At 48.3% G+C, this 14,293-nt stretch overlaps 4 protein-coding genes across 4 annotated transcripts; 1 reads left to right on the top strand and 3 right to left on the bottom strand.

Annotated features, from left to right (window-relative positions):
• Positions 1 to 422: 422 nt before the first annotated feature.
• FMAN_09330 (uncharacterized protein) lies at positions 423 to 1,275 on the bottom strand (the record flags this gene model as incomplete). The annotated part of the gene is made up of 2 exons (XM_041830158.1): positions 423 to 1,153; positions 1,203 to 1,275. 2 exons carry the CDS (start codon positions 1,273 to 1,275, stop codon positions 423 to 425), a joined length of 804 nt encoding a protein of 267 aa, XP_041680850.1.
• An 876-nt stretch (positions 1,276 to 2,151) lies between these two features.
• FMAN_09329 (uncharacterized protein) lies at positions 2,152 to 4,032 on the bottom strand (the record flags this gene model as incomplete). Its single annotated transcript, XM_041830157.1, has 3 exons — positions 2,152 to 2,398; positions 2,453 to 3,471; positions 3,529 to 4,032. 3 exons carry the CDS (start codon positions 4,030 to 4,032, stop codon positions 2,152 to 2,154), a joined length of 1,770 nt encoding a protein of 589 aa, XP_041680849.1.
• Positions 4,033 to 7,054: 3,022 nt separating this feature from the next.
• FMAN_09328 (uncharacterized protein) lies at positions 7,055 to 7,378 on the bottom strand (the record flags this gene model as incomplete). The annotated part of the gene is made up of 1 exon (XM_041830156.1): positions 7,055 to 7,378. One exon carries the CDS (start codon positions 7,376 to 7,378, stop codon positions 7,055 to 7,057), a length of 324 nt encoding a protein of 107 aa, XP_041680848.1.
• A 933-nt stretch (positions 7,379 to 8,311) lies between these two features.
• Positions 8,312 to 9,457, top strand: FMAN_09327 (uncharacterized protein; the record flags this gene model as incomplete). Its single annotated transcript, XM_041830155.1, has 4 exons — positions 8,312 to 8,541; positions 8,593 to 8,713; positions 8,771 to 8,913; positions 9,244 to 9,457. The coding sequence occupies 4 exons, from the start codon at positions 8,312 to 8,314 to the stop codon at positions 9,455 to 9,457; spliced, it is 708 nt and encodes a 235-aa protein (XP_041680847.1).
• Between the last annotated feature and the right edge of the window lie 4,836 nt (positions 9,458 to 14,293).

Genomic DNA, 14,293 nt, shown 5'->3' with positions numbered 1-14,293 from the left:
AACTCAACTGAGAGAGACCTGACCTGTTGGGTCTAAGCCCAAAGCATGGTAGACGCCTTCTCAAGACAAGTCCCATTGTTAATGCAGCCCAATTCGCCATCTTTCCTCGGAAACGAGCAACATACATTGTCGGTCAAGATAGTCAACGCACTTGGTCCTCCGTCATTGAATTGTGGGTGGTCAGATGGGTCCTCTCTACCCCAGCTTTATCCCTATGCCGCTATCTTAACCGGCCTCAAGCCCCTCGAACTCGCTGTTGGTCTGAGTCACATCGCTCTTCTGATAGGCTTGAAAAGTCGTGATTGAATGGGTTCGCCCAATTATATCCTTTTTGGGATGCTTTTGGTCGGGGAATTATGCATTACTATCTGTCAATTGCATCAATGGCACCATCGCTGGCTGAACTAACCTCCTCTCCAGAATCAAGCTTCTTCGTCTTCCACATCCTCCATGGTCACATGCCGTGACGATTGGCCTTGATCGGGTCGTGCTTCCGCGTTGCGATCTGCCGTCTTGAGATAGCCCTCTTGTTCTAGTCGATCTGCTTCCTCCGGCTCTATTAACCCTCCTTGACCTTGACCCTTGTTCATCTTCATCTTGACTGCCGTAGGCACAAATGCCGAAACAGCCTCTTTTCTGAGATCGCGCACCACAGGCTTGGCCTCGTATACTGTTTTCGCTTCGACGACTGGCGCTTCCTTCTTTTGGTGTTGGTCCTCGCCATCCGGCCTTGTAGGGTTCTCCGCCTCCCTCCTTGCTCGTCGTTCGGCATACCATTTGTCCATGACCTCTTTGGGAATCGGCGGGGGTGTATCTCGAGGCATAGGAATACTCTTGACGTCGTCGGGAACCTCATCGTCGCTAGTCGTAGCATCATTAGAACCTCTGCGCCTCTTCCCTAATACCCTAGATCCTGAGTCGTGATCTCTGTTCCATCCTCGACTGAATGTTGGTGCTTTGTCGCCAAGAGCTTCTCTCGCCTTGTTCACTGCTTTGAGTTCCTTTTCGAGCCCTTCTAATGTCTGTTCCTCATGACGAGTAAGCTTGCCGCCGCTTGATGTGATTTTCTTGAGGTCGTCGATCTGTTTTTGAATGCGCTCGGGGTTCTTTCGCGATAGCTTCTCATTTAGGCGTTCTTGTCGTTCATGCTTGCCTACGTTTCCAGTTAGAATGTCCAATGCGATCATCAGGACTCATCTCACCTTTCTTGAGAGCTTTCGCCTTGTCAGCTTTGCGCTGGGCCTGCACGGGGTTGTAATTCTTCTCTTTTGGCATTGTGAAGTATCGGAGATCGTTATTTGTGCAAGGCTCGAATCGAGACTGTCAAAATATTTTCAACGAATCCCTGTTAGAGGCCATAAACAAAAAACAAGCAATCACTACTGGACATGGGAGAAGTTGTTGTAAGTTGAGTACGACTTGTTCAAGATGGTTTGGTCCGGCTAAAGCTTCCTTGTCGCGATCACCTGGCTCCACTTGATGACTAAGATTAGATGTCATGATAAAAACCACAACAGTTTTCAGTCAACGATGGCCTCAAAGATGATGTCACGGCGATCTTCTACTTGCGTTTGAAACTTCTTAGATCTCAATTTACTGGCGCTTGCAGCGTCTGGATGTTGCAGATTGGCTCAAACTTGCTGTTGTAGGGTGCAATTTATATCCTTGAATACTAATACTCATATCACAAAAGCGTCTCCAACACATTGATCTCTTCACGTAGTAATGAAAGTTGAATAGTCCCTTTGATGTACATCTTTGATCAGCATGTGCGTTGCCAAGTCACAGTGATCATCAAATATCCCCTGTTAAGCCCCTGACAGTTGAAACCAGAAATAAGTCATAATTATTCATAGCAGCAAAAAAAGGTCCATCCAAAAACAAAGCATAAGTAAAGCCCAAAAGAAATTTCAAGCTGAGTTAACAGGTCGAAGATTTCATGGCATGCTATATAATCATACCATAGATCATCCTTTCTCCTTTCCATGCATCCAATTCCGTTGACGGAGGTAAATCAAGCGCCGGAATCCCTTGGTTTTCCGATCCCATCCTGTCTGTTGTAAACGCCTTAATCATTGTGTAGCTGTGTGCTGGGTATGCCGCCGAAGTTTGTAGTGTACAGCCGAATCTTTGTTCATAATAAACCTGGTCTCAAATTGGCAGGCCAAAATGCTTATCTTGGTTTGGGTCACTCGACTTTATTTCCACACCCAACTGTTGGGCGACACAACTACTGGAGACGTCTTTGCCCATATACTTTTGCAGAATGGTGTCAAAGTCGGTCTCAGCAACCACAGGACCAGTGCCAGAGCACTTGGCCTTCTTGGTAAGTTCGGAGCAGAGGCCGTCGAGGTCGAATTCACCATTCTGTGCCTTGGGGCAGGCTTGAAGTTTCTCCCTGTGGAAACGTGTTAGAGACAGACATTTCCTGATTCTACAAGTTGATACATACCACAGTTGATTGCAGTTCATGTTCTGCTTCTTAAGAGGTTCGTCATCGGACTCCTTTTGAGCATCAATCTGATCAATGAGGTTCGATGGCTTCTTGGCCTGGCCATTGAGATGCGCGCTGGGGCTGTTAGGAGCCATATTGTAAGGAGTAAAGAAATCGCTGTCAAGAGCATCGTTAAAGAAGTCGTCGAAAGATGGGTTTGCCAAGACGTTTTCTTGAGGCTCGCGATAATCACCAAAGAGCTGTGGGTCAAACTGTCCACCGTTCTGTTGTGACAGCCAGTCAAAGTTGGTGCTGTTGAGATCAATGTTGCCGAACTGACTGGGGTTGTTACTGCTGTTCGGATGTGTCTGCTCCTCGCCAATGGTAGCCATCGTATCAACAGGCTTGAAGCCCATGGGAGACTGGTTGAAAGGCTCGGGTGATGTTCCGCAAGAAGAGCTGGGGCCAGTATTGGAATGAGATGAAGCAGATGGGGAGCTGGAAGCGCCATTGACGCTGTAGCTTGCAGAGTCAACACTCGCACGAGAGGGGTTGGTGGCAGAGCTTGCCATGGAAGGGCTGAAGACACCCGAGAACTTGGCCAAGTCGTCCTTGAATTGTTGTGCGGATTGCACGTTGTTGTTGAGACTGTTGGTAGGGCTTGGGTATGTGATCTTTTGCTGATCCGGGCTTGTGGGTGATGAGCCAGTCTTGCTAACAGGTGGTCCTGGAAGCATGCCAAATTTGGGAAACTCGAACTGAAAGTTGACATCGCTGAGGTTGCTGACGGCAGCGCTGCCGAAAGGGACCTTTTCTCTGGGCAGTGACTTGGTAGCTGACATCACTGTGACCTTCTGCTTATACTGAGTGAGTTCAGCTGTCATGCGCTCAACCTGAGCTCGAAGCATGCCATTCTCATGGTTGGCAGCCTGCGAAGCCTTCTCTAGCTCTTCGACCTTTGTCTCAAGGTCCTTCAAGTGCTTCTCCTTGCGTTCTCTGAAAGCACGCTGAGCGGCTCGGTTTTGAGCCTTGCGCTTCTATTATATGGATTAGTAAGTAATACACTTTATATGTAATCAATTGATAAAACGTACCGAGCTGGGCTCGGATGTAAGAGGCTTACGACCGGGCTTCTTAGGAACCTTGTCGGTACTCTCACGGCGCTTGTGATCCCCACCAGGGCTATCTTCATCATCCTCGTCATCAGGGTAGCTGCGCTTCTCTGGGGTATCGGTCTCTGGGGAGTCGGACAGAGCGACAGAACCAGAGTTGTTGTTGGGCTCCGTGGAAGCAGCGGGAAGATCTCCAATCATGGAAGGCTGGTCCTCGCTGGCGAAGGAGAAGTCGAAACCAGAATCGCCGAAGTCATAGTCGTAGTTATCGAGGAAGGGACTCTCCTGGTAGCCTGTAGCGGTGGCGGGCTTTTGCTGGCCAGCAGAATTGCGGAACGTCGTAGGAGAAACTGTCAGGGAATTGTCCACGGAAGAACCAGAGAGCTGCTGCTTGTTGGAGTTGAGAGCAGCAAAGAGCAGGTTCTGCTGTTGCGGGGTCAAGAGAAAGTTGGGTGGCAAAGTGCCCCCAGTACCGGTAGAAGCCATCGCGAAATATGAAACGGGCGATCGAAAGGAGGCGTAACGTTGAGGAGCGATTTGAAATCGAGACAGACGAAACTGATGCCGGGCGTCTTGATTATAGATTCAAGCTCTCTGCCAGTCCAGGCTCACGCAGGAGGGGACAAAGAGCCAGACCAGAAGCTGTCTGTGCCTGAAGCCTGTGTAGCGGCGACGTCGGGGACCTAGACGAGCGGGGCGGGCTTCTGCTGGCTGGGTTATGATGCTGGCATATAACTAATTGTCAAACGGCGATGAGAAGAGAGGCAAAGTTGAATAATAAGAAGAACGGAGTTTTCGGATTCAGGCCGCAAAGGACAGGATAGAAACTGAAGCTACTATGGTATGTAAGGTAACAGTATGTAAGATTGATGATGAAATCGGTGGTTTCTGGTGTCAGGCGGAGCCAAGAATGGGCGAGGAAGGGAAATCGAGTGAGATGGATGGCTGCAGTAGTAGGTAGAGCGGGGGCAGCTGAGCGGGCGCTGGACTTGAATCGCACTGTAGGTACTGTATCTACGCGTACCCAGAGCCTAGCAGGGCAAGCAAAGGCAAGCAGGTAGGCAGGCAAGGCCAAGCAAGGGTCCAATGCGGAGCGTCCGACTAGAAAATTTGCTGCCTGAGTCACAAAGATTCCTTCTAGTTCATTCTTCCATCAGCTCACTAGACCCTGAACAGGAACCATCCTGGGTGGGGGTCAGCGAGTTTCCGAGAGAGGCTGGGTACAGGAACGTGAACTCTCGACAGTGCGAATAGCGTCAAAGTTGCATTTGTCAGCCGGGGCTACCGGTCCTCGGGACCCATGAATATCTTACAATAGAGAGGACGAAACAAAAAGCCCATCTAGGCCATGCCAAAACGAGCCATGAGCATGTTGTTGTCCGTCCGTCTTTTCTCTCTTCTCTATCGTCTGGAGGAGGCTCTGACTCACAATAAAAAGCCGTTTGCCCATCAGCTTTCATCCATTGGCACTTTGCCTGTGACCGACCCAGCGACTTATACCCGAACGTTTTCGGCAGATCTTATTAGTTGACATGCACGCCCTTCGACGTCGTGCACGAGTCTCTCAAGTATTCTCCCCCTTTCTCGGCCTTTTCTTGTTTGACAGTGGCGATTCCTCTTAAACCGACGGCATTATCCTCCTCCGACTGCGACAGAATGTCGTTTACTTACTGTAATGGCCGGCCTTGGACTCATGTATCAATCACAATGCAGAATTGACTCGAGACCATGAACTTGGTTATGCTTCGACTGACAAGCCTCATGACCTCATAGTTGACTGTTTCTGACTCCTAACAACGCCCCGTTCAACTCTGCTGCAGCCATTGCCTTATCCCCGAGCCACAACCACACGGTCCTGTCGAAATTCTCCCCGCCCCCGGATTTAGACCAAGATTCGGAGTTTGCCACACAGCGCATTCACGTCGGTTTCGACCAATCAATGGCAATTATTCGTCCCAATGGGTCAAGTCCAGTTATCAATCGCTGAAATCTCAACCGTATTTTTGCATCTCAACGGCTGCCAGAAACAGCTCTCTGGATGCGAAAGTTCTTCAGAAACAATTGCACTATTGTGGCCAATCATTCTCATGCTCTTGTGTCGCAACCCAGTTACAAGTTAGCAAGTTCGGAGCTCAGGTCGGACGTAAGCATCTGCGGCGTAGTGTGGTCCCTCGATCTGATATGCATGGATGTTTTGGAATCATCCAGGACCCTTGTTTGCATGAGCTTGCACGTGATTACTGTCTGAATTCTACTCCGATCTTGAAACATCCGTAACGTCATGGCTTAACCTGTAGTTCAACGTCACGGCATGTTAACCCGTATCTTCGGGCTGTCGGTAGTTGGACCTAAACTTAGGACCTCTATCCTAATTGATGAGAAGACTTAGGTAAGTTTAGTATATCTTAGTAGGAATTTAGACCAGTCAATTCAACACTTGGGTCAACGCCAGAAGTTTTCTTGCTCCCCGGACTATGGCGCTTTCGTGTAAACATATCAGACGCTCAAGTAGAGTATGGGAATTTGGATCAACGGCTTATGCCCCTTCAGTACTCAGCGTAGTGACGATGCTTCGTAAACTCATCTACCTACCAGCATGGATTGTTGATTCCATTATTATTGTTCGCGGTGGTGTTTCCGCCAAGACCAGCGTTGTATTGTTCATGCCATGTTACTCATGGAGAACAGGAACTATACAATGGCAACAGGGGGCGTCTTGGTGCTTATAGCATTTCTATGGCCAGCACTTGGGCCGCTCTTGTTTGAGATGTTGAGGTTGCGGCAGGTGGGCGCTGCCCAAGTATTCAAAGGCACTTTGCCCCATGGCCGTTTAAGAGGTCTTGATAAGAAGCAATCTATAATAGGCGTTCCATTTTGATACAAATTGAATTCATTTGGCGGAATGCTATGCGTGTATTGTCTGCAGTTGCTACCACCAGTCCCGATATTGGTCCACCAGAGAATCCATAGCCTTGCCCATGGCCAGTTTAGTCCAGCACTCAGTTGCTATCCTCCCCATCTGCCATCTCCTCATCTCAATTGGAGTCGATCCCATCATGGAACTCATCACGCATGCGTTGACAAGCATGAACCGCCTGAAGAGCGGAAATGACCCAAGCGATGATATACTGCTGGGCAGCCCCCATAGTGCGGTTGCCGGTCCAAGGGCAGTACTCCATTTTGCCCTCTTTGTGGGAACTCCAATCTGGTTCATTCGGTATTTGCAGAGGCTTCTGAAGTCGGGCTTCTGAGAGAGACGTCGGTAATCGGTGACCTTGAGTAAAAGGGGCTTCTCAAGGATGGTCTCGTTGCCGTGGTCAGAGGATCTACACAAGACAACTTTGGGAAATATCACTCAGCCCGCCCCTCCCCTTCAGTTGCTGTCGCCTCAGTGACTTGCCCATGGAAACTGATGATCTACTAGTCTAGAGCTCACGGCTCATAGTCACTGTCATCTAGGCTGGAATCAATGCCCAGAACTTCAATGACTTCCTAGGAGACAGACTCATCATCGCCCGAGTCCATTATCCAAAGAGCAGACGCCAGGGCTCTCCTGGTTGACAGACTTGGCGTCATATCCGCTCTCTTCCGAGCTAGCATTTATGTCTTGGTTGTCGTCGATGGGGAGTTGTGGAACAAAGTGGCTGTATAGGTAGAGGGCTTCAGGGAAATAAGCCTTGGCCTGAGCGTTCATGATTTCAAAGATATGGCTGTCGGATGTAGTCGCCCCAGAGCACAGCATAGCGAAGAGCAGCCGACGAGAACAACTTCCAGCGGTGTTCAAGCTCGTCGAATCCTTCAACAGGGTGCCAAAGGTCCAGATAATCGTCATCATCATCGTCGTCGACACTGTCACTTTTGCTGGAGAAACTCGGTTTCGCTGGTCTCGCTGGCCACGATGTCAGACTGGGCGTCATCCATCGCGGCGTTGTTGATATCATCGAGCCAAAAGCCAGGCTCATGGGGAAGCTTGTCTTTTGCAGACTTTGAAGGTCACACCAAGATACTTGGTCGAGTTGCAGCGGAAGGCTGGACTGTAGACAGCCTGAGACGGAACCTCAAATTGGGCGCAGGGCATCATCTCGAGGTGACCCAGAATTAAATAATCTGGTTGTGTATATTTTTGATTCGGACCTTGCAGAGACTTCCGAAGTAGGGCATTTTGGAGAGACGTTAGATATCGGCGACCTCGAGTGAAAGGAGCTTCTCACGGATGGACTCGATGTCATTGCCAGGAGATCCATCCTGTAGCCTGTGTAACTCAGTCTTTAGGAGTGTGTACTTCATTCTGACTCTGTTCCCTCTTTGAGTGACGGGGTCAAGAGAAGATGGAGATGAAAATACTTACTGTTGTTCACTGAAAGGTTGGTTTGATGTTTTTTTGGTGAAGTTGCGTGGGAGAGAAACAGATTTGATTGGAGAGAGAAATATCTAATATAGAAGTCGGAATGCGTAGCGTACCTACGGTAGTGTGCACTCATTGAGTCGCTGATTCACTGCCCCTGGCCAGCACTTCCTTAGCATTATATAATATTTATTCACGTTAGTCTGCTTCTTTTTACCTTAGGTGGCTATTTATTATTCCAGAGCCTCCTCTTATTAATAATCTTTCTCTCCCTCAACCCAGCAGAGATCATCGTCAACCTTCGCAGGCTAGAAACCTCAATAAGCTATCATCCTTACGATCGAACCCCTCTTTCTCCCCTCACACTTCTATCTGTTCTGTGTTATTTTCCTAAGCTCGCTCTTACGAAGGATCAACAAAATGGAGAAATTTCTGCGCGTTTTGCCGGCGAGACCCATGACAAAGGCCCTCGAAAGAGAGGACCTCAAGAGCATCACCCAAGTCAACTCCTCCCTCAGACACGATGATGAGAACGAATACTTTCAGACCGTTCGCGTGTGTGGCACCAGGTCCAATGTCGCCGAGAGACTCGAGAAGCTTCTTGATCAACAGGAGCACCTTGGTGTGTTTCTCCTTAGGTCAGCGATCAGGTAGGTTTCAAAGGACAACGTAAGCAATATTACAATATTCTGACGTTGTAGATTCCTTGAAATTCAAGTTGAAGCTGTACGGGTCCTTGACCTCCGCACTGCTCGAGATCATCGGCTGGGCTTCGATGACGTCCCCTGCATCCCGAGAATCGTACAAGCCATCAGAGAAGTCGTAGGGCTCGTTAGGATATCTGTTGAGTTCAAGGTTAACAGCAATCCCTGACCTAAGTACGTAGACCTGGCTCAGCTACTGAAGCAAGATTTGGTAGAGAAAAACATCCGGGATATCCGCCTTGTCGATGGTGGCGGCGGTGTTGTAGCCGGCAAGGAGCTTCTATTAACCCTCATGAAGTGTTATCCCTCACAAGCTCGGTGCGTCGATTTCGATCATTGCCCTGGCGTCGCCAACGTCTTGGCCTCTCTTTCTGACACCCAGAGGCAGATACCAGCCATCTGTGCTAGTGATGGAGGGAGGCGATTCGTCGGTGGTCATCTCGTCCATAGACTTTAGATGTTCGACATCTGTCGTTACGGGTTTCGCTTCTTAAAGCAGTTGGTACTTGTCAACAGAATCAAACATAAGTCCGTTGTTGGAAATGAAGAACGTAGCAATTACGTCGGACTATATCATCTTGTAGGTAGCCACAACCACCGGATGGGTTCTTTAATTCAAGAGCGATACTAATAACTGAAACTTTATAGGATAACGCTCTACTCGCTCTTGCGGGGCTGGTGGAATCTGACCTGCGCCATCTCCGACACTTCGCATTCTAACACGTCGGATTTTGATCGCACGGTTATCTCACGAGACGGAGAGTACGAGAACATCAACGACATCTTCCACAAAGACTACGGGGCTACGCAGATCAGTTTCGTCAAGTTCCTGGTCGTCGACATGATGGGCCAACTTCCCTAGTTCGATCAGATGTGTATTCTTCCCGACGGGCAGCACTTCAATACAGAAAACCAGTGCTGGGAGACGGCCCCGTCAACGTGGAGGATCTGCAGCATCTGGAAGCTTTGCCCTGCTGTTACCGTTTTCCCTTGAGCACCAGCCTTGTCCTCCCGCGGAGACAACGACGCCCCCCTCAACTCGACATCGATGAGGGGCATTGCGATCATTTCGAATATGTGCAAACTTAGTCTCTTGCTTTGATTCGAGCTGTTTAAATCGCTTTACCTAGCCTTCTCTGTCATATTGAAGGCCGCTTCTATCTTGAACATTGATAGAGCCAGATGTGGGGAAATTCCAGGACTTACTTCCTGAGGGACCAAAGAATTTACATAAATTTAGGATAATTTAGGATATCTTAGGAAAGTCGGAGAAAAATTTAGCGTAAACTGAGATGAGTCTTTGAATATCTTATTTTTATCTCCTGATTTAGATTCCAAACTCTTTGACCCCTGAGGGACCTCACTACCGAGAGCCGTCTCCATTACAACAGAGTGCAAATCAGTGGCAGATCTTTTCACTACGACCGCACAGACGCTCCCATTCCCATAATTGCCTGCCGATGGCCTTAATAACTTCGCGACCGCCGCGATCCTTGATGCATGATTTGACGCGCAGCTCGTTGCAATAGATGCTCTTGGCAGTACTGGGAAGACCACGATAGGCGCCTCTGGCTTTCTCAATCCATCGACACAGTCCTCGGCTTGGTTGTCGTTAAGAGCTTGGCATTTTTGAGGCTGCCAGAGGGCATTTGTTTGTTCCTAGATGACGTGAACGCTGATCTCCTTTCCTTGGTAGTCTCGATACTGACTCAAATTAAATACTGACGTCGAGGAGGAAATGGAGTCATCCCGCCCTGGCGCTGAACAATCTTGTGAAAGTGGCGGCCCTTCCATTAGCCATCGCTCTTCGTACATCATTTCGGATGTGGACTAATCCAGACCTGGCGGCCAGCCTCGATAGCCTCGCGGATTTCACCATCCGGCCCCTGCTGTCGGATGATATGCTTCGTCATGTTGTCGGGAAGGGAGATCTCCCCGCTTTCATGGGAAAGAACAGACTGAGTATTTGCTTTGATGCGTTGTGTACTTCTATCTGTGCCAACTTTACAAGGCTCAAGCAAATAGTACTGTGCATGCTTCTGGAGATATGCGGTCAAGGCGTCGCTGTAGGCTGTATGCCAAGTGTGAGTCTTGATATGAAGCCCTGGGATGGGAAAGCAACCAACGCCTCCAGTGCGTTGTCGCGGAGAAGAAGGCAGGGAAGATATGCTCGAATCTGATGAATTAGGCCCAGGAGACTGGCATCGTCTGGCCTCCCTAAGTTCCGCGCGCAATCCTCAAGGGTTGGCGCCAGGTACAGTGTCGTCAGCCCAATTTTGAAATGTATCTGCTAGTTAGTTCACGAAGCGATACGGATTCTGGTCACGATCTGATAGGAGGCCCCGATTGAGGTCTGCTTGGGTTTCGTCTTCACCACTGAGCACATCAACGACTGTGCCGACTTCATCATGTTCTTCCACTGATATTGGGCGTGTTGTAGAAGGAGTTATTCGATCAACCGCTCCCCAGTCGGGTAGAGGATCTCACAAAAGGCCCTGGTGAGTTTCAACTGCTTGCCATTCGACCCTGTCTGCAGTCGCTTCAACGAGAGGCGGTACACATACCCACTGGCTTCAGTTATAGCCTCGGACCCAGTATTCTATGTGCGCGCTGCCCTCGGTGTGTACTAGACGACTCTGTGCGGTTCGTGTAGTGATACGGGCTTATGGCATGCTCAGGTGTAGAAGTACACCATAGATGCCTGAGCTGGAAGAATACAAGTCAGCGATCTAACGAAGGACCTAGGGATATGTAATTTACCTTTTGAATGAAGATTCGTTTATATTGGCCACAAAGGTCAACGAAGTCAATAGAGTGTAAGCAACAAATGCAAGTATATGAGAATCAGTGCCAGATTATGAACGTGGTAGCTTAAGTGACCTTAGGATGACCTTTAATAAGTTTAGGATAACTTAGGTAAATTTAGGGCAATTATCCTAAGCTTAGGATAAACTTAGACAGGTTTATGATGACTTTACCAAATCATTTTCTTCTCCTGGTCCAGAGTCCACATCTATCCTGCCCGATTTGAAGGTTAGAGAAGATGAATCGTATCTGCGGATGGGATGGCGAATCTACTGTCGATCCCAAGGCATCTTCCTTTTTCGATACAGGCGAAGTAGTGTCATTTTCTCGGTAGGTATAGAGGACAATGCCTCGAGATCTTTGCCTTTGCCATCCAGTTCTTTTCCAAGCTGCTCAATGCTGTTGAGGATTTCACGAGTCCAGAGTCAGGAGGGACCTGGAAGATTGATGAATTCCCCGTCACCCAATCTGTCGGATTCTGCGGCCTCTTCGGAACCGAACTGAGTGCTAACCCCCTAAGCATATCTCATTAATCATGGTGGCCAAACTAGGTGCCCACTCCACCGATGGCCATCTACTGCGTCGAATCCCATGTTTAAGAGACCATTTCCGATGAAGCAAAGTCGCATTGTTACGATCGTCAGTAATGAGCCACATATGTCTAAAGTGATTGACATACTGAGATGTTGGTTTCGGGTACAGGATCTCGAGTCCCCGGATCTTCCAGTGCTTTGGGCTGTTGAAGTTCATCTTCTTATCCGTGCCAAGGACATCAAGAGATGTACTCTACAGAGTGTGGATTGACGAGGCGCAAATGAACCATGTTGCCATCTCTTGAACGGTGAAGAGGTTGGATCCTTCGAGTGGTAGACCATGGGTGTATCTAGAAGTCATCAGCTTGAAAATGGCGCGATGGTAAGTTGAAGTAGGCTCACCTGTACGCGAAAAAGTATCTCGCTAGCTTCCTCATCCTCAGGATGCACATGATGTGCTTGTCACAACCCGACGGTACGTCGAATGGCTAAGCATTTGAAGAATAGGCTTTCGAATTGTGATGCCAGGTGCTGGCGTACGTGCTGGAGTGAAGTTGCTGCCTGCGCGTATGCAAAATGTTCTTTCATCTTCTCAGTTTTTGTTACGACATCTTCCAATTCATCATCAGCCTCCAAGTCCGAATCTCTGTCGTTGGGGGAGGATATGTTGAGTCCGAAGCTGTCTGCTCCCATTAATCCATCACCTTGGTGGTCTGGGTGTCTCCCTTCACCACGACTGAGACCAGATTAGACAGATGTCAAGCAGTGGTGTGATCGCAAACACCTACTATTTCTGGTCGATCTTACCGAGCTGTTGCTGGTGATTCTTCAACGTCTTCTCCTTCTCCGATGGGTGAGCATTCTGATATGCTTCAGTTATCTACAGCTTCTCAAAAGCCTTTTGTTGACGAGCAATGGCTTTGCGATATGCATCCGAGTTTCTTCCCTTCCTTGCCTTTTCCTCTGATAGCTTATCGCGATACCTCCTCTCCTTCTTCGCACTCCTTGTATTAGAAAGTTGATCTTGGGCTTTCCGCTTTCCCACGCCTGAGCCAGGTGGACGACCTTAAATATGTTAATAGACCGCAATGCGAAACGCGTTGCACTCCGGGACATGGAAGAGGTGGTCGGTATAGTGAAATGCCGCTGAGTTGTTACCAAATTCATTATTATATAGTTGTTCCTAGTACCCCCTGGAACGGACCAGAATACTGCACTCCTTGTCACTATGTTCGAAAGGCCAGGAAGCTGAAACCCTCTGGATATACGATATTAGTGGCAGTAAATTTAAGGATCTTGATGGGAGTTTAAGAGGGGACTTACTCTAGCTAGTACTATATGTATATATATTTGGGTTTCCAGTGTTGTATATATCGATACTCTTGCACATGGTGTTTTCATAAAGTTGGTTGAAACTGACTTAAGAGCATCTTGTTGAACTCCAGGCCCCCGGCATTCGCTGTTCTCGGATCAAAATAAATGTGACAGCTGGCTGGTATAGGAAAGTGAAAGGGGTCTATCGGCTGAATATTGTCAACATGCTTTCTATCTGCGAGAAAGGTAGTCCAGATTGATACTGGATAACCTGAATGTATACAGGAGACATTTATAAAGCAAATTGTTGGACTGATTCTACTACCAAGCCATCGTATTGATTGTCACATTATATCGAGGGGTTGCTTCTTGAACCGCCAATATCTCGCAGGTTGCTCTCTCATGCATCTGACAATATGTTGAGAAAATCTCATACTAGGGGAAGTAACAGCCGTTATATATAGTTGACTGCTGGTCTTTGTTGGGAAAGAGAGCTTCTTCATGGTAGCCTTAGACGACGCTGTCTTTGGAATACCGCCAGTATCTTTGAAGAGCGCAGCCTGACTGTTGATGTAATATGCCACAATCTATCGCAGTCTCTTGGGGATAGCCTTGCTGGAAGTCAGGAAGAGCCGCTTCGTAGTATAACCCCACAGATCTCCCCAAGGTATAGTCGCTTCTAGGGCGATGAACGACTTGCCCAATAATATATCTATCCTCTGAGTGTTGCGAGATGTTAGCACAAACTCAAGGTAAGGATCCCATATTAAGCCATACTCATCACACCCGGAACAAGGGGATTGATTGCAAAATCCATACCTTATCTGAATGGCATTGAAGATAAGCATGGGATGTTAGGCCAAAGTGTTATGTGTGGTTGTTGTCAGACCTAGGCGTTTTGCAGACAGCATTAGATCCATGCCTGAAGCTATAGAAGAGCCATATGGTTCTGGGAACACAAAGGAATATATTGTCATAGGCTCCTTGAGAGGTCCTGTGGGACTGTTTTATACGTCAGCATTCATTGACTTGACCCATCTTCGGGG

This window comes from Fusarium mangiferae (genome assembly GCF_900044065.1).
Source record: "Fusarium mangiferae strain MRC7560 genome assembly, contig: FMAN_scaffold004, whole genome shotgun sequence".
NCBI classification, from domain to species: domain Eukaryota; kingdom Fungi; phylum Ascomycota; class Sordariomycetes; order Hypocreales; family Nectriaceae; genus Fusarium; species Fusarium mangiferae.
This window is presented reverse-complemented; position numbering and strand designations above follow the sequence as displayed.